General features: G+C 38.6%; 2 protein-coding genes across 7 annotated transcripts in view; one reads left to right on the top strand and one right to left on the bottom strand.

The window, feature by feature from the left end:
- Positions 1–617: 617 nt before the first annotated feature.
- LOC132056723 (polycomb group protein EMBRYONIC FLOWER 2) overlaps positions 618–22,559 on the top strand; it is a 35,496-nt gene continuing 13,554 nt past the window's right edge. Inside the window, exons 1-16 of one of the 4 annotated variants that reach the window (XM_059449040.1) lie at positions 619–774; positions 2,819–2,896; positions 3,025–3,193; positions 3,642–3,697; positions 4,382–4,499; positions 4,585–4,744; positions 4,827–4,868; positions 6,364–6,503; positions 17,081–17,143; positions 17,258–17,379; positions 18,165–18,229; positions 19,149–19,201; positions 19,342–19,395; positions 19,480–19,539; positions 20,207–20,253; positions 20,358–20,479. In XM_059449040.1, coding sequence (XP_059305023.1) covers positions 2,862–2,896; positions 3,025–3,193; positions 3,642–3,697; positions 4,382–4,499; positions 4,585–4,744; positions 4,827–4,868; positions 6,364–6,503; positions 17,081–17,143; positions 17,258–17,379; positions 18,165–18,229; positions 19,149–19,201; positions 19,342–19,395; positions 19,480–19,539; positions 20,207–20,253; positions 20,358–20,479 — 1,306 coding nt within the window. In that variant the 5' untranslated portion in view covers positions 619–774; positions 2,819–2,861. Of the gene's footprint in view, positions 775–812; positions 869–2,813; positions 2,897–3,024; positions 3,194–3,641; positions 3,698–4,381; positions 4,500–4,584; positions 4,745–4,826; positions 4,869–6,363; positions 6,504–17,080; positions 17,144–17,257; positions 17,380–18,164; positions 18,230–19,148; positions 19,202–19,341; positions 19,396–19,479; positions 19,540–20,206; positions 20,254–20,357; positions 20,480–22,559 lie in introns of those variants that run through there. The other 3 variants (XM_059449038.1, XM_059449039.1, XM_059449041.1) reach the window with 3 other exon arrangements.
- On the bottom strand, positions 10,148–13,124 carry LOC132056725 (uncharacterized). 3 transcript variants are annotated; one of them, XR_009414921.1, is made up of 4 exons: positions 11,782–13,124; positions 10,976–11,681; positions 10,777–10,895; positions 10,154–10,677 (listed from the first exon to the last, which is right to left on the bottom strand). XR_009414921.1 is itself a non-coding variant. In XM_059449042.1 (3 exons), the coding sequence occupies exons 1-3, from the start codon at positions 11,223–11,225 to the stop codon at positions 10,279–10,281; spliced, it is 768 nt and encodes a 255-aa protein (XP_059305025.1). In that variant the 5' UTR covers positions 11,226–11,548; the 3' UTR covers positions 10,148–10,278. The 3 variants fall into 3 exon arrangements, 1 of the variants encoding a protein (XP_059305025.1); XM_059449042.1 differs by lacking the exon at positions 11,782–13,124 and having other exon boundaries at positions 10,148–10,677; positions 10,976–11,548; XR_009414920.1 differs by having other exon boundaries at positions 10,777–11,681.

The following is a 22,559-nucleotide window of genomic DNA, read 5'->3' as shown; positions in this document are numbered from 1 at the left end:
TGACTACTGGTTGTAAAATCTTCTTTCTACTAAAGTCTTATAATTTCCATTCTAACCCTGCGTATTCTTCAGGATTTATTTTTATAGGTTTAATTAAATTTATTCCTCTATTTCCCATTAATTCTACTACATCTTCTACTTTAATTTTAAACTTAGTATTACTATTATTCGTCATTTTTCCTAAAAATCCTATGCACATTAATAAATTATATATATGCAGATCAAAAGAAACAAATTCACAATAATACACTTTGATTTGGAGCTTGGATACAAGGTTTTAATTTTAAGGTATTATACTTATCTTTTTGTTATTCATTTCATAAACGCTCTTTATCTATTCAATTTTATCATAATATCATTAGTTCATATGTATTGTCATCTTTAAGCATTTCTATTATAGTCAGGATTCGAGATGCATCTATACTACTATTAATTATTATTTTTAAAATTTAGTCTTGCTCCAATTAGTGATAGATACAATTTTTTTAAAAACCTTACCAATTTATCAATCTTTCGAAGAATTTTTTTTACCAGAAATAAATAGTATTTTTATCAATTTTCTTTTAATACTACTATTAAATAGTTTTATTTTTATTTTTTAATGAATGTGTCAATACAAAGTTAAAAAGTGTTCCGTTTCAGTTCTCTGTTGACCCTTGCCGAAAAACGCCTGTTGTTGAGTGAGTGGTCAAAGTTACAAACAAATCGAAACCAAATTCGGATCCAATTTTACGTCCGCCAAATTTCAAACGACCTTATCTCGTCGATTCGATTGTAGGTTTCATTCTTCTAATTGTTCTATACATTGGCAACACTTCTAATTTTGCGTTTTTTTCTATTAATTATCAGTAATTGGGGAATTCCACAGGTTATCTTTTTTTTTTCTTTCGGTTTTGTTTGTTTGGACTTGCCTATGAAGAATGACCCTAGCGTTTGGCTGCAATTAAGTAAAGATGGGATTAGCTGAATTATTTGCATCTGAATTATTAGCTGATTTTTTCCCCCCTCCTTATGAGTAGTATTAGTTAGTAATTGGGTAGATTCTCTTCTTCAAGGTGTAGTACTAACGTGTTGCTTCATTTGCTTTTTTATCTTGCTATTTTGTTGTCATATTTTTCTTAATACCATGCTTCAAATCCTTTTATTTTCATTCGAGCCGAGGGTCTATTGGAAACAAACTCTCTATCCCATAAAGGTAGGGGTAAGGTCTGCGTACATCCTAGACTACACTGGGTATGTCGTTGTTGTTGTAATGACACTTCACTGACTGTTCGGCTGCAATTGGTTATTGCTTACCGATTTTATAGCCCTTTTTCCTTGGTAATTTGGAAGAAATAGTCTTTTTGGATAAAGAATAAAGTGTGTGTATATATATATATATATATATGTAATTCATTTGAATGTGATGTGAAAAACACAGCTTTGTATGTCAATTCAGACTCTCATCCTTAAAATCAGGAACTAATTGAGAAGCAGGGGGGTCTATTAGATCTTAGAGGACAAAGTATCCTGCCTCCACGCGTGTTTTGAAGGCTGAACTAGGCGTAGTTGTACTTCAATTTGATTAAAGTTTTTCAAGATCAAATTCACCAATTACTTGTGCTGGAATGAATATATTTGATGAGCTATTCTAGATCGATAATTCCATTGGGTTGCGTTTGCCCGGAGATAGTTTTCTCAGCTTCAAGGAAATGGAATTGCTCACTGTTGAGAAATTGGTCTGGTGTAAGATTTTCCCCGGGGTGGGGGGGGGGGTCGTTGCCAGACTCTTCTTTTAAGAAGGTTTAGTGGGGACTACGAAAAGGAGAGGGAGAATGGCATATCTGCAGGTGGGAGGGAAACAGAAATTGGGAAGGTAAGAAGACTTGACTGGTTAGCGGATGCTATCCCGCGGACATCTGTGTGATCTCCATAATTTTCTTTTTGTTCTGCTAGTTTTCAGATTACCATATGAGATATTCACTTCTTTGGGGACAAGTCACTATATGAGAGACTCACTTATTCATATTCTACACTAGAGACAAAAATGTTGCAGATCAATCTCTCTCTCTCTCTTCTGAATCACTCTTGATTGTTAGGAAGACACTGATTCCTGATCTTTTTGAGTGATTAATACTGTTAATGTATCACATGACTTGCTAATTTGTTTTTTTGATAATTACTTGCTAATTCATTGCGGTGGGCCATTCTGGCAACCTATTCTTCCTTAAGTTGAACACTACTATTTCAGTGACATTTGTATTTTTCTTAAAGCATTTGTACATGAGTTCCAATGGTATATTGCTGTGGTTCCCCTTTCTTTGTAAATCAAAGAACAAAGTTTTGTTCATGCTATAGCCAAAAGTGTATCCCTTTCGCTGGATGAAGAAACTTCACACGAGTTGCCATGTTAAGCTCCACTCACATTTTCTGTCTGGTAGTTCCAATTTTTTTCTATTGGTTCTTTGCTTATCAAAAAGGCTCCTAACATGTAATCTCATTCTCTTTATTGTATCATTTTCTTAAAATGGTTATCCGGTTGCACTTTGATAAGAGGCTATTTATTTCCATACACTCATATTGTGAGACTTCATGGTTTGTTTTTTCAAGTGAGATGAGAATGATTGTTCTTTTGGATACCCTCTCCCCCCCCCCCCCCCCCAAAAAAAAAAAAAAAAAAAACTACAGGAAAGAGGAGGAGGAAAATAAGGCTCATGTATTATCTGAGGGAGAAATCTGAATCAGATTTTACTATTATCTTTCTTTCCCTTGTTGCCCATTATGTGAAGTACTTTATGATTCTCTTCTCACATGATTTTAATTTCTGAATCTAGTGAAGTTGAGGGAACTATGAATATACATTTGAATACTGTGTGACAAGGATGCCAGGCATACCTTTAGTGGCTCGTGAAACCACGTAAGATATTCCCTGTGTCCTGCATTTGAAGTGTTATATTTATGTTTTTCAATGATTACATTTTAAGATACTCAAATGCACTTACAGAAGCATGGATGTTGATTGTTATATTGTAATTTGTGGAACAGGAACTACACTTGCTACTGCAGTTACTCTACAGTTACGGATTCGATGTGCAGGCAAGATTCTGCTACACATTTGTCTGCGGAGGAGGAGATTGCTGCAGAAGAAAGCCTTTCAAGTTATTGCAAACCTGTTGAACTCTACAACATTCTCCAACGGCGTGCTGTTAGAAATGTAATGTACTTACTTGAGAATACCACTTTGCCTATTCGTCAAGGCTAATGTTTTTGGTGTCAGTTTCCTAGTTGATGTTCATGGTCTTACAAATGTTGTTGATTTTATTGGTTTTGTTTATCTGCATCAAACAGTCATTTTAAATGTCAGTTGAAGTTTTTGTGGTAAAATACTCAAGAGCATTGTCGTTTTTCTCAGCCATTTTTCTAAATAAATGCATCTTATGTCAGTTCCAAGCGTTTTCGATAAATGCATACTCAAGATTATTATCTTTCTCTCACCCATGCTTTTGAGCTGATGTTTTAGATCCTGAGTTCCATTTTTGCTTGTTACGAATTGTATGAGTTTTAATGTGATTGGTCTCATCACTTTTATGAGATGCTAATTATACATTCATCATCCGTATTTTGTGTAAGATGTTTCTAAAAGAGTGTAGACTATCATGCAGCCTTCCTTCCTTCAAAGATGTTTACAGTACAAAATTCAAGCGAAGCACAAAAGGAGGTATATTCTGATTGTGACTGCTTTCACTCCCAATTTTTCCATTATTCCAGGTTATGTCTCATATGCTAGATGCTCTGAGGTACTTTTAATTGTCATGTAATATCGTCTATGTTGCTTTGGAAGTGAAGCTCTAAATTTGTGTGGAGACATGACTTTTCAGACTTGATTCTATTTGGAAATTTTTGTTTGAATAATTCATAATTGTAGTTGCTGTTTAGTGTTTTTGTTTTTGTTTTTTTGTTTTTTGACAATGGCTGTTTAGTCAATATTATTCTATTAAATTTCATGAATTTGTATCGAAAGTCGGGAAATGTTCAATGATCTAAATCAAACAAGTTCCAAGTGATAAGACATGTCTTCACAATATGATTCAGTGTTTAAACTTTATAGTGCTATGTCTCTTTGGTAAACATTTTCCTTTTGAAATTTGGTAATAAGTACTTACACATTTAAGACTTGTACAGTAAGCTTGCATGATATGGTCGCTTCACCTTATGGCTGCAAAGTAACTTCATAAAAGACAGACCTAATTACTGCTGCCAAGTTTGTCTAACATTTTTCCTTTCAAAATTTGTTATAAGTACTTACACATTTAAGACTTTATAGTAAGCTTGTATGATATGGTCGCAATCATTACGCATTTAAGCTTGTATAGTACTTACACCTTATGACTAATTATTTTAGGATTCGAATGGCAATATCTGTGCCAGCAACTGTGAACGATGAATCACAGGTCCAGAATTTGTTTCCTTTGTGTGTAATTTTGGCAAGGCCAGTATCAAGTTCTGCAGCTGCTGAGGCAGTAAGTTCTTATCTTGTGCAAATACGTCCACTATGTTCTAATCTTGTATGCTGTTGGGTACCTTGCTAATGCCCTTTGGTTACAGCATTCTGCTGTCTATAAATTTAGGCGGGCATGCATATCAACCTCATTCAGTGGAGTTGATGGGATAAATCGAGCTCAAGCAAAATTCCTTCTCCCTGAAATGAATAAACTATCTGCTGAAATAACTGCTGGCTCTCTTGTCATCCTGTTTGTCAGCTTTGGTAGGTATAAAGTGCTTTCTGGAATTTTATTTGTCGAGATTCGATATGAGGGCCAACTATATATGGTTTTCTGCCTTTGCAGCTGAACTTGCGAGAGATCATGTGGATACATCTTCATTTCCATGTAAGTAGCAGGGAAGTTGGAAAGATCCTGAGTTTGTGCAGTTACCGGTGTCAAATAAACTTTATCTGGCATTTACGCTTGCTAGCTTTTTCAAACTCTGCAACTTTTCATTTTGTTCTCTTTTGCTATATATGTGTTTTGATGGTTTGTTAAAACTTAAGCATATGTATATTGTTCAAACATTGCAAGTCTAGCCATTATATACTTACATTTTCAAAAAAAGTCTAACCATCTGTATTGTGCCACATCTGAAAACATGTTTCTTCAGTTGGAAGTGACCTATTTCACATGCCTGAATTAAAAGGAAAAGAATATAATGGCAATGACGTAGTAATTGCAGTATGGTAATCAGTACAGGAGGTCTGTATGCTAATTCTTTTCTACTCTTATCTTTCTTAGGGATCTATATGTTTAGCTGATTGAGGAAAGAGAAATTTAGAATTTACCTTCTACCTGTCCCTTTATGCCCTTATAATAGTGATTCTCCTTCACACTATCCTACATGAACACTGTGTCTTTAATTTTCCTTTCCTCTCTTTCTATCTCTATGGACCTGCCAAGATATGGACATCTTTTAGTTCGATGCTGTTAGAGAGTACTCCCTCCGTTCCATAATAAGTGGTTTTTTAGGCTTTTCAATTTTTTCCAAAATAAGTGGTGCTTTAGGATTTCAAGAAGACTTTGGGCAGATTCTTCCAAGATTACCCTTATTGAAATAGTCAAGATTCATTACTACCTTTTTTTTCCCTAGAAAATAGTAAAACTTGATTAGGAGTAAGTTAGTAAAAACACTTCTAATTTTGTAGGAGTGAGCAATTTCTTAAGGGGTGTGCATGAGCCTAAAAACCACTTATTATGGAACGGAGGGAGTATCTTCTAACAAGCAAGGATTGTGTGAAACCAATCAGATACTTAACACTTAACAGCAACACAGGAAACTTTGTATATCTCAGTCTAATCTAATGGCTGCACAGCAAGCTTAATAACAATTTAATTCATAACTCTAAACATCAGTATGGAAGAGCCTTGGCTCATTGGTCTATTTGAGTCTTATTATGAGTAAGAAGAGGTAGAGAGTTATATTCAACTGAACCACATTTGCCTTTTCCAATAAAAAAATCTAAGCATCATTATGAATTCATGTTTGGGGTTTGATGTTTATAATATAATTACATATTTTGAATGTTATATCTGGAATGTTGTCAACAAATCTCAAAGAAGTCCACGGACTTTCCTCAGTGTTTGGAATAGGCACTCATTGTTAGGCTTCATTAGCACATGAAAAGAAAAACCATATAGAGGTTGTTACTATATCAAATTTAGGCTGTCTGTTTGCCTTATTGTTATTTGCTGCTTTGTACGTTTTCATTTTTCAGTATGCTTGATAACCTCCCTCTTCCATATTTAGTTGAGATTTAAGTTTTTGATCTTTTCTTCAGGTTTCTCATGGTCCATCATCTTTGTTGTTTCTAATCTTATTTTCAAATTTTGGTAGTGAATCTTGAAGGGCACTGCTTGTTGGGCAAAATGCCGATGGAATTACTTCATTTATTGTGGGAAAAGTCTCCGAATTTGAGTTTAGGGGAGAGAGCTGAGATGTTATCAACGGTTGACTTGAACCCTTGTTTCATGAAGGTACGCCATAGCTGAAGTTGCTGAATAGAAGTATGTATTGTTAGTTCTTTTATTTTTATTTTTTATAATCGAGAAATCCCCCAGAAGGGGTGCCTTGGAGTAACTGGTAAAGTTGCTACCATGTGACCAGGAGGTCACTGGTTCGAGCCGTCGAAACAACCTCTTGTAGATATGCAGGGTAAGGCTGCATACAATGAATTCGTGGTCCGGCTCCTTCCTCGGACCCGCGCGCTAGCGGGAGTTAGGCACCGGGTGCCTTCCTTTTTTTTTGATAAGGTAATAATTTATTAACGGTTGGGGGAAAAGACCCGTGATACAAGCCGTATACCAAAAGAGAGAACTACATCAAAACATGATTCTAAAAAGGAGACGATTTTTTCTATACAAACGTGGTCTAACGAAACACCAAAAGCAAAACTAGAAACAAGAGACTATTTTGCGGCTTACAATATCTAGTTCCACCCTTCGAATGCCCCCTATTTCGCTCTTTCCAAATAACCCACATTAGTGCTAGCGGGGCAACCTTCCAAGCCCTAGGACTCCTCTCCCCCTTTCTATAAACCCAACTATACAAAGCCTCCCCCACCACTCTCCGCATCACCCATCGCATCCCAAACCAATCAAGAACCGCCTCCCGCATAGCTCTGTTAGCCACGACAATGCAACAAAGAGATGATCCACATCTTCACCCGTACTTTCTTACGCACTTGAAACACCAGCTTTACGGTTGATCTTCTTTTCTTTCTCAAAGTTTTCTCACGTCAATATCACACCCACTTGCTGCCAACCACGCAAAGAAACACACCCCCTCTAACCCGGAACCCAAATAGCACGATGAGGAAAATACATTCATCTCTCCTTAATAACCTTTCATAAAACGATTTAACAAAAGGAATAAACCAACTCTACTCTCTCGCCAACTACAAGTATCCGATCTATCGGTAAGAATATTTTCATTACAAGAACTCAATCAAACTATAAAATTCTTGCCTCCGGTCTCCTCGAAAATTCCTCCTAAACCTCGCATCCCACCGATGAACTTCCTCGCGAGAGCCTCACAATTTGTTGGACCGTCATCGTGCTTTGACGGGACACTACATATAAGTTAGGGAAAGGCTACCCCTCAACTCATTCTCGCCACACCACTCAGTGTGTCCAAAACTAACTCTACTACCATCTCCAACTTTGAAAGAAATGTCTACTAAAGTCTTCCACCCTTCATAATATCCTTCCATAGTGCTTTACATCCAATCGGTGTTATGATGTCTCTCTAGTCCTCCACCCACCTTCCATAATGCCATTCTTCGCTACTACCACCCCTCCAAAGGCGTTCTCCACCCCAAACCTCCATAACCACTTCCTGGCAAGGCTTTGTCAACACCCCAAGATCTTTCACATCGAGTCCTCCCCATACCTTTGGAGATGTACATGACTCTCCAATTCACTAAATGAAACTTTTTAGAACCATCCACTAATCCCATAGAAAATTCATCAAGTTCTTTCTAGCGTTTCGTCACTTTATAGCTTGACTGCGCAATGCGACATGAAATAAGTTGGGATCTTAGACAAAGTGCTCTTAATCAATACTTCCTTCCTCCTTTTGATAAGTATCTCTTTTTGCCACCCCCGCTTGACTTCTCGCTCAACTCTTTCAATCACCGGATTTCACCGCTAAATCTTTGTTTGAAGCACCCAACGGAAAGGCCCAAACGAATATGTGGTAGGAACGTGCCTTTACAATTCAACACTTGTGCAATCTCATCCATATTAACCTTCTACTGCGGAGCGATTTCACATTTCCCAAGATTGATCTTGAGCCCGACACAACCTGAAACCAAATAAGTATCTGTCTCATATCTACCCGAGAGACCTCAAGCATCACAAAAAATACCAAGGTATCAACCGCAAAATAAGAGGATGCTTAGTCTACATTACTTCTTTGTCCTGCGAATGAAGCATCAAAACCCTTCAATAAGCCTCCAGTGACTGCCCTATCAATCATTTTGCTCAAAGCTTCCATAACAAGAATGAAAAGCATAGGGGATAAAGGATCCCCTTGTCTTAACCCCCTCGAGCTCCCGACGCCCATTCACCAAAATAGAAAACCTGGCAGTAGAGATGCAAGCATTCATCCATTTCCTCCACTTGTCCCCAAACCCCATCTTTTGCATTATAAAGTCTAGAAAGTCCCAATTCACATGATCATAAGCTTTCCCCAGATCCAACTTACAAATTCCCGGCTCTCCTTCTTTCTAGAGTCAACCACTTCATTCGCCACTAAAGCCGCGTCGGATACGTCTTCCTTCCACAAAGCATTTGAGAGGAGGATATTGTTTCATCCAAGACCTTTTTTTAGTCTATTAGAAAGACCTTAGAGATAATCTTATAAATGCTACCCACCAGACTAATAGGCCTGTAATCTTTGATGCTCGCCGCCCTTCCTTCCGCACAATAGTGATGAAAGATGCGCATTAAGACTTTCTCGAACTCTCAGCTTCATGAAGGCTCGCAATGGTCTCCATCACCTCGACCTTGACTATTCTCCAGCAATGTTGGAAAAAAGCTAGAGTGAAGCCATCCAGTCCCGGTGCCTTGTCTCCTGCACAACTCCCAATCGCATCCCTTACTTCTTCTTCTACAATAGCCCTTTCCAACCACTCCCCCATCCCCTCCCCTATTTGACTAAACATTATTCCCCCAAGCTTCGGCCTCCACCTAACATCTTCTTTAAATAACCGATCATAGTACCCCACAATGGCCCCCTTAACTTCCTCCTCCCCCTCAAAAACTACTCCATTCACTTCTAAAGAATCAACAAAGTTCCTCCTCCTATTAGCCACCGCTACTCTATGAAAAAACTTTGTATTTGAATCCCTCTCCTTCAACCACAATGCCCTCGATTTTTGCCTCCAACTAGTCTCTTGAGCTATTGCCAAATCAGCTAGCTCCTTCTTCGTCTCCTCCTTCATAATACTCTCCCCCTCATCTAACTCCCTTAACCCTTCCACTCGCTCCATTTCCCCCACCACATTAATTAACTCCCTCATTTTAACTTCTACCCTCCCAAACACCTCAGTATTCCACCTCCTTATATCTCCTTTTAGCAATTTTAATTTGCTGGCAAGTCGGAAGGAAGGTGTGCCTACAACTTCATAACCATTCCACCAACCATTAACTCTATCTTCAAAGTCTGTCACCTGAAGCCACATATTCTCGAACCCGAAAGGAATATGCATGTTCCACCTGAAGCCACATATTCTCGAACTCCGAAAGTGAATACGTACGTTCCTCCTTCCACTCCCATCAAGCACGATAAAGCACGATCCCGAAATCAATCTAGGCAAAGGAACTTGCGGACATCCGGCACCATCTCCTCCCAATTCGGTAGACACCAAGAATCTATCAAGTCAGATTTTGAAGTCAAAACTCCTCCGAACCGCTTGTTTAGGATGGCGAAAGGCGAGGCGTGGCGACAAGGGCTCGCCTACGCCTCGCGAGGCGTGGCGTGGCGTGGCGTGGCGAGCGCCTTGTGGAAAGGAGCGAGGCGAGAATTAACACAAAAAATTAAAATATTAAATATGCATATATAAATACCCAAAAACTCAAATATTTAACAAAATACAGTATATATTTCAATTGAAAAACTAAAAGTAGATAATTGATAGTTGATACTAAAGTCTAAAAGTCTCCAACTAGATAGTTAATAAGTCATAAGGTCCCTAAGTGTTAGCATTAACCAAATTATTACGAAGCAACATCTATTCTTCTTCAAGATCTAAAAAAATTCTTCAACCACAAGAGTGTTAGCATTATATTGGCTGTCATCTTCTTCTTCCTCAGAGTCTTCATCAAAGAGGGCTCGACTTGAAGAAGCCACCCCTTTATCCTTGTTCATTGAACTTGAACAACTCGCCCTAAGACCATAGATACTCTCCTCACATCCACTTGCCGAAGCAACAACACCCCAAGTGAGACCATCATCTTCTAACTCTTCCTCTGCAAGGTCTTCGGGTGCTCCAGTTACCCATTCATTTACCTCCTCAATATTCTCCAACCTAATTGGATCAATGGTGTCGCGAGCTTTATAACGACGCTTCAATGTTCTATTGTACTTAATGTACACTAGATCATTGAGACGTTTTAGCTCAAGTCTATTCCTCTTCTTGGAGTGAATCTGTGTGTAAGTTGTAGAGAGTAATTAAAGAATGCTAATAAAATAAGGATAATGTAATTATGTAATATAACTGATAGAATAAATCTTCTTCTCTCTCACATGTTCATAGACGCTCCAATTTCTTTCACATCCGGATGCACTACAAGTTAAGCTTAGTACTTTGATAGCAAACTTTTGCAAGGCTGGAACATGGTTACCATATTGCATCCACCATTCGACTACGGAAAAAATATTTCAAAAGGTATTAAGTATAAAGAAATCAAATAAGTTATAAAAACAACTAAAACAACTAACTTACCTGGTGACAAACGGTCTCTAGCTCTAATGGCAGATTCCTTACCAAATGTCCCATCTGCTTGTCTATACTTACCAAGCTCAACCGACATTTTATCTCTCAAATTGTGATCAGGGACCAACTTCTCAAGACATGAAATGTAGTCATCCCATACTTCTCCATCTAAAGTTTCAGCAGCTGCATTCTTATAATATAACCCGGGTTCAGAATATGTCCTGCTGCATGCAAAGGTCGATGAAGTTGATCCGACCATCTTTTATCAATGATCTTAAAAACTTTTTCATACTTCCTCTCATCACCCCCAAATGCCTTTGCAATAGATTCTTTGCAAAGATCCATAGCTTCATAAATATAGCCCATTGGTGGTTTTCTCTCCCCATCCACCAAACGAAGTACGATAATCAAAGGACCACCAACTTTAAGTGCCTTACAAACATCATTCCAAAATGATGGAGAAATAATGTTCCTCGCAACCTCTTTCCCTGCAATTTCCTTTGCATGTTTGCTTTGTTTCCATTCATTTGAAGTGACTAGGCTTCTTAAGTTTTTCTTTTGCATGTAAAAACTATGCAAAGTCAAGAAAGCTGTTGCAAATCTAGTCTTGCCCGGTCTCTCACCAAATTTCTTTCATTTGTAAACTTCCTCATCAAGTTTAATAGCAATGGCCTTTGACTGATGTAAGCATACATCTTAGTAGCCTTGCTAAAAACTACAAAAGAAATACCAAATAGTTATTAAGTATAAATTGTAAAATGTAACACTTTGATGCTATAGCACAAGTGCACAAGTCAAAACTATATTAAAGTTACCTGAAGCATACGGGTTGATCTTGAAAATGTCACCAAATATCAAATTGATACAATGGGCAGCACATGGAGTCCAATAAATATGTGGGAATGTGCCATGCATCATTTGACCTGCTTTTACATTCTCACTAGCATTATCGGTAACCACTTGTACAACATTATCCTTTCCAATTGACTCAATAGTCCTCTCAAACAAGCTGTACATTTTAGTGGAATCCGTAGAAGAGTGGCTAGCATCATATGATCCAAGAAACAAACTACCTTTTGGAGAGTTTACCAAAACATTGATGACCATTTTTCCATTCCGGGCTGTCCATTTATCCATCATAATGGAACATCCAAACTTGCTCCATTGCACTTTATGTTCCTCCACAATCTCGTCAACTTTCTCCACCTCTTTTTTTAGACAAGTAACTCTAACTTCGTGATAGGTTGGAGGCTTCATATTAGGGCCATATTCTCCTATGTAGTCAATGACTTTTTTAAAACTTTTGGCATTGACACAATTAAAAGGGAGCCCTGCATCGTAGACCCATCTTGCAAAAGCACCTACAGCACGATCCCTTAAAATCTTCCGGTATCTTTCATTACTCGAACTGTCACCTGCCCCTTCCTTTGGCTTCTGTGGATAATAAAGATTCATAGGACCTTTCGTCCCGGTCTTCCATTTTTGATGAGGAGGCATCATTTCATTAACTTCATCCATATCATCATCACTATCATCCATATGATCAGCCACACATGTATCGAAATTCATTTGGGTTTTTGCCACATTCTTTTGTTCCATATAAGCTCTTATTTCCGTCTTAACTGATTCCGGACATTTTTTACAAGCTTTAGAATTTGTTCCGACACCAAGTAAATGTTGTTTGTGCCGGGTTATTCCACCCTTGCTACTTTTTTTCACAAAAATTACATATAACTTCATGTTGAGTTGGACCTTTTCTACCAAAATTCCACCCTATATCTCTGCCATCGGAATGGGATGTCATTATTGAAATCTGTTTATATAACAATAGAAGGCAAAAATTAATGAAAAATGAAAAAAAAAAAAAAAACCTGCCGGAATTGGGTCACCGGCGGCTGCCGGAAAGTCAGATCTGCCTGGAAAAGGCTAATCTGCTGCCGGAAAAAGCCAGCCAGGCTGGAAAGAAAGAAGAAATAAAAGAAAGAAGGAAAAAGAAGAAGAAGAAGAAGGAAAAAGAAGAAGAAGAACTGAAGAAGAAGGAAAAAGAAGAAGCAGCTTACCTGAAAGTGGCGGAAGCTGAAGGTGGCTCTGCTGCTGCTGGTCAGCTGGTGGAAGTTGGAATAAGAAGAAGAAACCAAAGAAGAAGAGGAGACGCAGCTGCTATGGAAAAGTGACGAAATAAAAGTATAAAACCCTAGAAATAATATTTACTCTTTATTCTCAATATATGTATTTAAAAAGACAGCTCTTTTTTAAAAAAAAAACAAAAGGCGACGCCTTGCTCGCCATACGCATTCGCCTCGCCATGCTCGCCTTGCCTCGCCTTTCTGAAACTGCCACGCCTTAGCTGGCTATGGCGAGGCAGGCTCGCCTTGCCACGCCTCACGCCTTTTGGCGTAAGGCGAGCGCCTTTCATAACACTGCTCTGAACCATGTAAAACTTGCACCTGTTAATGGAAGATCAACAAGAGAAAGATTGTTAATAAACTCCGAGAACTCTTCCATCGCCCTAGACAACACCCTACACCCCAACCGTTCCTCCGGGAACCGTATTGTATTAAAGTCTCCCCCTAAGACCCAAGGAACCTCCCACCTCGCCATAAAAGTAGTCATCTCCTCCCAGAACCTCTCCTTGGAATCCTCCCCTACTGGTCCATACACACCCCCAAATCCCCACTCTTCACCACTCCCCACTGTTTTTAACCGGGCGCACTCATGAACTCGCCCTTACTTACCTCCATCACCTCTATTTTCTTTTAATCCCATAACATTATTATACCCGCTGCATTCCCTATAGCTGGCACACAATCGTACTTCACCCATCGTCCCCCCCAAACACTTCTAGCAACCACATCTGTCATTACTTCTATTTTTGTCTCTTGAAGACACAAGAGATCCGGACTCCACTCCCTAATCCCCACTTTGATGATGTCCCTCTTATTTGGGTCATTCAACCCCCTCACATTCCATATAATGATTTTAACTTCCATGGACAATGTCTTTACCCTCGTTCCCCCTCCTCTTCTCCCCCGTAGCACCACTGATTTCCTTACTTCTACGTCTCCTCTCATACACTATCACTTTTCCTTCCCCCTCACTCAAACTTCTATCTGTCTCTTCCCTCCCGTAATCTTCCTCCCGTTCTCTATCTTCTTTTGCCTCTTGTTTAATATTCTTGAGCAAAACTACCTCCCTATCCTCCTTCCCTTCAAATAACACCCCCAAAAATTCTCCAAACCTAAGGTAATTTTCTCCCTCCCAACTTGTCAAGTTACTTGCTTCCTCAACACAAGCTAATGGCACCACATCTTCTATTTGAATGACTTTACAGCTGCTGCCAGTGCCAAACATCGACTGAGAACTAGCTGAAAGTTGAGAATTAGCTCCTTCCTCCATAGAAAAGTGAGATTTTGAGTTTACGGAGGTCCCTCGGATACTTCCCGGTCCATTCTCACTGTTTCTGGAAGAAAAGGAGCTAACTGAAGATTTCCGGCGTCAACAGTGACTTTTTCCGGCACCGGCGAGGTCACCGGAGCCTCTGTAGCCTTAGATCTGAGCACAGTAGGCTCGCCCAGAGTTGTAGAACTCCCAGACCCCATCACCTGGTCAGATCGACTGCCCCCCACCCCTGATTTGTGACTTCCGAAGTCGCCGGAATTATTTTTCCAGCAACCCGCCGCACCTGCAACAGAGGTTGCGCCCTTCTGCTGCTCCCCCATGCACGAATCAGAAGACCCAGGTGCTTGACAGTGATCCTGAGGAGATTCCCTTCCTTGCTCAATTTCCGGCGCCGGAGCATGAAGATTCCGGCTAGGCTGCTGCTGCTGATTCAAATTTCTGTTTCCGGTTGAGTTTTTTGCCATCTGGCCATATGATCTTCTCTGATTAGTGAACCGGTCCAATCTGCTCCTCCAACCCAGTTCACTAATCCAAGGGTATTTCTGTCTTTTCACATTGTTAGGGTTTTTTTTTTATCTTTCAAAAATTCAAACTTCCTGTTGCCTCCTTTCTTCTTCTCCATGACAGACCTCCTATCCATGGCTTCCGGAGAAAGAAGACCACCCTTAACAAAAACCCTGCCCCTCCCCCCTCCTATTCCTTCTCCCCTCTCAGGATTATTGTTGTTTCCTTCCGTCTTTTGCGACATCGTCATTGGAGTAAAATCAATGGATAACCATATTCTAAACTCCATATCACCATCATCCACCACAACAGAAACAGGAACTCTCCCCCCCTTTTTCACCAAAATTCTCACTCTAGACATATCATGAAGACTGCAAATAACATTCACAAATCCCCCACATAGATCCCCAACTTTCTTGAAAAGATCAACACACCAAAGATGGACCGGGAGACCCACCAGATTAACCGTCACAGTGTTGGTGCCGTAGCGTGAATCGACACACCCTTCTTGCTCCCTCCACCTCTCTAGCTTCATAAAATTGCCATTAAACCATCTTCTCCCACCATGAAGTATCTTGATAGCCTGATCCTCATTCACGAAGCGAAACAAAACTTGAGTATCACTCAGCTGAGTGATTTTCAAGCCATCTGTAACTTCCCACTCCTTAGTAGCCCAGTTTCTGATTGCCTCTGGTGAACCCACCCATTTTGTGAAGGAACCAACCAAGCAAGACTTTAAAAAACTTTTTCTCTTCCGAATATGTTCCTCCGACAGTGAGAACATAGGTTCACTTGTTGACTCCTTTTTACGGCATCTACCTCCAGGTCTAAAGCTGGCCAGACCAAGGCTTCCTTGAAAGACATATACTCCAACTTCCCAGATTCTAGAGAGAAGTAGGAGCTTCTCTCTCTAGAGGACATATTTCCGGGTTGCCCCTTCTAATCGAGAAAATCCCCCAATAGGCGGTGGTGCACGGTTCGAAACTCGGTGGATAATGCCCACCGTATACCCTTCTCCATTTAAAAAAAATAGTAGTAGTGTGTATTGCTAGTTTGATATTGTTTCGTGGACTAATTTGTGAACCAACATCTCATTGACAATCTGGAAGAGTGATCAAGATGATCACTAGTTTTTTATATCCTTCAAATGTACATCCTTAGTTTTACCAAAACAGCTCGTGGTTTCAGAAGTTTTCTTCAACCAAGCACCAATAGAAAAAAGTTTTGCAGTTTTTGCAAAATACTACTCCAGAGGTGCTTTTCAGATTTTACAAAAAACTGAGAAGCTTTTCTGTGTTGGTGTTTGGTGGAAAATTTTTTGCGTTAAAATATTGCAACACTTTTTGGAAACAAACGGCAGCTCTGTAAATTGTAGTTTTGCTACTGCTGGGGGCGTTGCAACTGCCCTTAGTCATGTCATTATGCCTCCCTTTTCTTTACCAAACTGAGTAAGTAGATTTAAAACCAGCTTCTGTTTCACTTGGATTAAAACATGACTAATCTTCTATACCAATATTGAATCTGGATATGATCTATCTCATTGGCTTACTTGACTACGTCTGAAATTCTAGAATCGTCTGAAGCATTACTCAATTTTGAATGTCTTTTGTTAGTTAAGGCAGATAATTCTTCTCTTGCCCATGTTGCTCCTATATGTTATATTTAATAGTTCTGTAAGTGAAAACAAGAAATGTCTGATTCTCTACCTCGTTAATCATAAGCATTGATAACCAAGCAGTCAGCACTTCACATATTTGGTAGAGATGCTGATTCTTCTAGATATACTGTTTTCTTTTAGTGTTTCATGATGTAGAACCCGTTCATAGTGGGCATTGCCAGATGTTGTGCAGAGGCTGGTTCTTCTGGATAAATGATGCTGGAAGGCCATTGCTGCAGTACTTCTGATTAATTTGCGCGTGAAGTTGTTCTGGTGTTGATACATGGTCACACATAATGAAATAAGTAATAGTGATGCATAGTCAGACATATCGATTAGTGAACAGTTAATTGTTACCGAGTTTTTTTTTTTTTTTTTTAATAAAAGAATTTTATCCTCTTTTAATTACTCCTATTTTCTTGCCAAGAGATCCTTGCTGTACGTCCTCCATTGAGGAAAAAGAAAAGACTAACCCCCACCCAAATAAAAAGAAGAAATAAAGAAAAACTAGAGGAACCACCTTCTCTGACAGCTTTTGTGTCTTCAATATGCAGACAAGCTGTTTGGACAAAGACAGATGTATTTCCTTTGAGTATCCCCGCAGTTCTGCGGCTCTGGTAGGTCATTTTGTACTCAGTGCTTATGTCCTTGAGGATTGTAATAAAAGATATTCAATCTGTTTGCTTATATAATTGATTTTCTTGGATGCTGTAATGGTTGGATTACGAAAGGCAACAATACAGCAGCTGCAAGTGAAGATTGCTGCAGAAGAAGCTGGTGCAAGAGAAAGATCGCGTTATGATTCTTTCTCCTATAGTGACATTCCTACAACTTCATTGCCTCAAATAATTAGGTGAAGTTACCCATTTTCTGCGCAGCATTTTTCTCCATTTTGTGGTGACTTGTGTGTATTGCCTTTCTTGTCTCTGTCGTTATGCGATGCTTTTTTGTCCCTAGCTGTACGAGAAATTATCAGTACCATCGTTGTTGACTGCAATACTTCCATCATTGTGCTAATTCTTCTTCCCCAGCACCTACTTGCATTCAATTTATCGCTCATTTGAGCCCATGCCACTAGGTAGATTTGCCCTTTTAGCTCAGGTCAGCATTCAGGGGCATACTGCTCTAGCAAAACTTAGCTGAGCTCAGATCCCCACAATTATACTGGTATATATCTACCTTGTTAGAGCAGGATTAGCTTCCTCCTATGTTCCCAGCAAGTTTTTGTCCATGTTTGGTAGACCTTGTTCTTACCCATCTTTGCTACCTTCACCGGTTTGTAAATCATTCACATATTCAACCAAATTGATCAAGCCTGTGAATCCATCTCGTTTTCCAATGTGAATGTAGTGATGCAGCACAAAGTCATAAAAATGCTATATATCAAACCATGCTCTATTGCACTCTGGTTTTGAAATAAGTCAAGATGCTGATTTATGTCTTTTCTGCTGCATGTCCCCTTTCAAGTTTCATTATCTCTTTAGCAAACAACATTTCCTTATTTTCTTTTCTTTCCTTTTGTTTTAAGAGAGTTTTGAAGGTGTGGACTTAGCTTGATACTGAAATTAAAGAGCTTCCCAATTCTTTATGTCCATTGTGAAGTAAATATCTAATCCTTTTACTTATCTCGCTTTCTAGGTTGAGGACAGGAAATGTTGTTTTCAACTATATGTACTATAACAATAAGTTGCAGAGAACAGAAGGTAAACTTAATCCTATTCAAAGCTTATTTCCTCTTTTAGCTTAGTTTTTCTTTTTGCTGTTTTTAATTTTTTCCCCTTTTGTTTGATTCTGTATATACTTGATTTTTTTCTGGAATAAAATACCACTAGCGCACAGCTAGATGATTTAATTTTTTTTTTTTTAAAAAAAATAAAATAAAAAAAAATTCATCATTCTATGGTAAAGCTATGTTTTGTTTAACTTCATATTTGGCTGCTTTTGTTTAATTTTTCGTGATATTGCCACCAATATCTGTAGTTTGCTCTGGGTGGTTGTTCCTTGTGCTTTTGAACTGAGGTGACGACTCTAAGTTGGTTAGTTTTGTTTTGTAAAGCGTTTTCTTGGATGGATTTAAAATGATTAAAGTAGGGTTCTTTTCCGGTTAAAGAATCAGCTCCATTTTGTTCTTTTCTTGAAAAATAAAATCTTGTCGCCTAAACTACGTCCTGAACTCACTGTTACTTTGTTACTTGGATGTCTTACTTCCCTTTACTATACATGGGTGCTTCATGTTATTGGGTCATGCAAAAAGTGGCTAAGTTGAAATTTTGAGTACACTCTGATTCACAGCTTTTGATTCTGGGCATAAAGCAAAATTGTATCCTTTTGAAATTAATTGTAGGAGCAATCAACTAAAAGTCTCCAACTTGCTACTCGGACTTTAGTCTTTCATATGTCAAACCAATCTGTCTGAATTGCCACCATCCTACATATATCGAAATATATTCAGCTCTTGGTGTGAGTGCAGTTAATAGTTTTTGAATGGTGAAATTGATGAGATTTGCATTGCGTCCTTCCATATGCGCGCGGAATTCTTTTCTTTGATCAAATTTCTTCCGCACGTATATTTCTTGTGCAGTTCAAGCTACTTAGTTACTCTTTTTTTTTTTAAACTTGCAGTGACAGAAGACTTCACCTGTCCTTTCTGCTTGGTAAAATGTGCTAGCTTTAAGGTAATGACTGGGATAATCTTTTGTTTTGTTAATAAAACTGAGCTATATGGGTTTAGTCGGAAATGGTTTTGGCAAGAAATTTGAGTTGAATGAATTATCTTATTAGTTTAATATTTTTTATCTTTGCTTTTTTGGTTTAGGGTTTGAGATATCACTTATGCTCATCCCACGATCTGTTCAACTTTGAATTTTGGGTTGGTAAACTTCAGCAAGCTTCAAGTAAAATTTAAATTTTGTATTGTTCTAAGCTGTCAAATTAACCTTCGTATCATTTTTAGGTAAATGAAGAATATCAAGCTGTCAATGTATCTGTGAGAAGTGAGATGTGGAGATCTGAGGTTAGTATGTTTTCTTTTCACTTGGGGGTGAATCATATACTGTTTGTAGTGTCTGTTCCTAGCACAAATCTGGTGCAATGGAAAGTAGCTTTCTTCGATATGACAGTAGGAGATGGATGCTGAACTCTTATTTTAGGTATTTTGATCTGTCTAATCATGTCTGCAGTTGACCTTCTAGGAAGTTTTTACTGGGTTCTTGATGAAAAGAAAAGCTATGTAGTTTAATCGTAAATATCTTTAATAAGGTCATGTCTTTTGAGGGAATAGAGACGAACTTTGTACACCTGAGGAGTAGCCTCTTTTCCCTTATTATGTTTTGGTGCATCCATGACACCCCGTTATGTATAGGATATTGAGTGTCTTTCATAGAGAACCATTTGTTTTGGTGAGGTTCCTCTACCTTTTGGTATACTTCTTGTATACGGGTATTTATGCCCTTTGTTAATAATATTTTATCACCTTACCAAAAAAAGCATAAGGTCATGCCTTTTATTTACATGATGCCTGGTTAGATTCTAACTTCCTCCATAATTTTGTTTAGGCAGAGGTTTGAAAAGTCAGTTATGTAATATTTTATTCATTTCTGATACTTGAAATGCTTGACTACTCTTACTAGTCATGCTTTTTCTAATGTGCGAATTAACTTGCTCTCTGGAGTGATCTTCAGATTGTTGCTGATGGTGTGGATCCTAAGCAACAAACATTCTTCTTTTGGTATGTAACTGTCATGCTCCTTCAGTTTGTACTGTAGCTCTTTGATGTTACTTCAGAAGTATGTTATGATATTCGCCACTGCTTTATTTGTAATTTATGCTCAGTTCAAGGCCACTAAGACGGAGGAAACGGCAGGATTCAGTTCAAAATTCAAAGCATGTGCACCCATTTGTTTTAGATTCAGATTTCCCCTCATCAAAGGATGAGCTCAATGACAAGATTAATGGTAACGGTGACTCTCTTTTGTTTCTTTTTTCCCACTGTATTCCTTGGATTATTCAATTTGTTGATAGTTTTCAGAGGTTGGATAGCTGTTTATTCAATTTACTTATGTATTCCTTGGTAAAAGTGGTAGATCATGGTTTCTTCTGGATACACGTAAATGAATTTTACTTGTTGTCAAAGTTTCATCAATATCCTCTTCTTCTAAGTTTAAAGGTACTTGGTTTCTTACTGAAAGTGCAGCAATGTTTGATTGTCATAGATAAGGAACTTTCTAGATGATGTTTTCCTTGCATACTGTGCAATAAAATTAAGAATCGTCTTGCCTATGGAAAATAGTAGCAGATGTTCCTTGACTACGCCCCTCACTCGTTGAAGACTGAGCAAGTTATCCTGGTGGAATTTGTGTGCTACCGGTCCTCGGGGATTTCTCGGTTATCAATATAAAAATATCCTAGTGGAATAATGATTTTACAAATTTCACACATAGGAAAATGGTACCCAAGGGCACACATGCTGATGTGCATCTATAAAGTTTAAAGATTAGAAGTTGATCAGAGAATCATTAGTTAAAAAATACTAAAAGTTAATCAGAGCAACATCAACACAGTAAAATTCCCAGTATTGGTCAATAGTTTTCCTACTGGACTTTTTCCGTCTGAGAGGGGAGGGGACCCTTTGTCACCCTTCCTGTTCATCATTGCTATGGAAGGAATGAATGATATGCTACAAACTGCTAGAAACAGTGGATGGATCACTGGTTCTGAAATCAACTCTAGAACAACAAATAACCTGGAGATTTCACATCTCCAGTATTTAGATGATACACTGGTTTTTTGTGATCTAGTAAAGAGCAGTTAATGGTACTGAGGGTAATTTTCATCCTTTTGAGGCAATCTCTGGTTTGCACATTAATTGGGGGGAAGAGCTACATCTATCTAGTAAATATGAATATAGTGGAGGAGATTTACATGCTAGCTGACATACTAGGAGGCGAAGTGGGACATCTACCCACAGTCTACTTGGGCATGCCTTTGTGGGCAAAGGGCAAATCAAAAGGGATATGAAGTGGAGTAACAGAAAAGTGTGAGAAGAAATTGATAAACTGGGAATGCAATATTTATCCATAGGTGGGAGATTGACTCTGATTAACAGTGTATTGGATGCATTACCAACCTATATGATGTCTATCTTTTCAGGTCCTGTAGGTGTGGTGAAGAGATTTGATACCTTAAGAAGAAATCTCTTTTGGCAGGGCAGTGGAAATAAAAGAATGGAAAAGGGCTAAAAATACCCCTAAATTATGGAAAATGGCTCACAAATGTCTTCCTCTCCTCTTTTGGCTCAAGGATACTCCTCAAGCTAACAGCCGAAACCTAATGATGTTTTGCAATTTAAAATTGCCACCTGGCCTGTTTTGATTCGCGACATATTACTTAATTTAAAAATTAAACCAACCCATTTCTTAAATCCAAGCCCGCCCCTAATTCTTTGACCCGTTTCTTTCAACCCTTGAACTAACGATCCGTTCTCATTTTAGACGCAACATTCAGCCCCTGCGCCTAACCTTCAGCCTAACCTAACCAAAAGGGCTAGATTTTTTTTACAGAACTCAAATTTAAATCCATGATCCGCCTCTACTCTCCTTAATAGTATTTTCCGGGGGAGTTGATATCTTTTATGTACCTATGGATGTGCTTAAAAGGTAGAAAAGGGTTTTACTTTTTGCATATTTCTGTAAATGTGAGCTGCTTGCTGGATCAGCCTCCTCTGTCCCTGAGTCTCATGGTATGCCCCTGCAATGCCTCAAGATGATTCGCATGGCCTGATCGCGATTGCTCGGGCACGTCCCAGATGCATGACCTGAGTTCTGTTCCAACCCTTCAAAGTCCTAAGTAATCCTGGACTCAAACCCACAATTCATAATCCAAAATGACAGAGGTTTGAATGTCTGCAAAATCAATTTTCGTCGTAATGCCCACTCATTTGCTAACTCAGATTCTTTCTTTGCAAAGTTAATTAGAAAATTGCTTGATGGAAGAGAACATTTACCAAGTTATTGAGTGCCATAATCTAACGGTCTA

The sequence above is a fragment of the Lycium ferocissimum genome, chromosome 5 (genome assembly GCF_029784015.1).
Source record: "Lycium ferocissimum isolate CSIRO_LF1 chromosome 5, AGI_CSIRO_Lferr_CH_V1, whole genome shotgun sequence".
Lineage (NCBI taxonomy): Eukaryota > Viridiplantae > Streptophyta > Magnoliopsida > Solanales > Solanaceae > Lycium > Lycium ferocissimum.
The sequence above is the reverse complement of the archived record's forward strand: the minus strand, read 5'-3'. Positions and strand labels throughout refer to the sequence as shown.

Excerpts from the sequence above, each read along its gene's own strand:
- LOC132056725 (XM_059449042.1), bottom strand. The coding sequence starts at position 11,225 with ATGGTCGGATCAACTTCATCGACCTTTGCATGCAGCAGGACATATTCT. Across the intron at positions 10,896-10,975 it reads TAGAGACCGTTTGTCACCAG|TCGAATGGTGGATGCAATAT; the intron begins GTAAGTTAGTTG and ends TTTTTTCCGTAG. Across the intron at positions 10,678-10,776 it reads ATTGGAGCGTCTATGAACAT|ATTCACTCCAAGAAGAGGAA; the intron begins GTGAGAGAGAAG and ends ACTTACACACAG.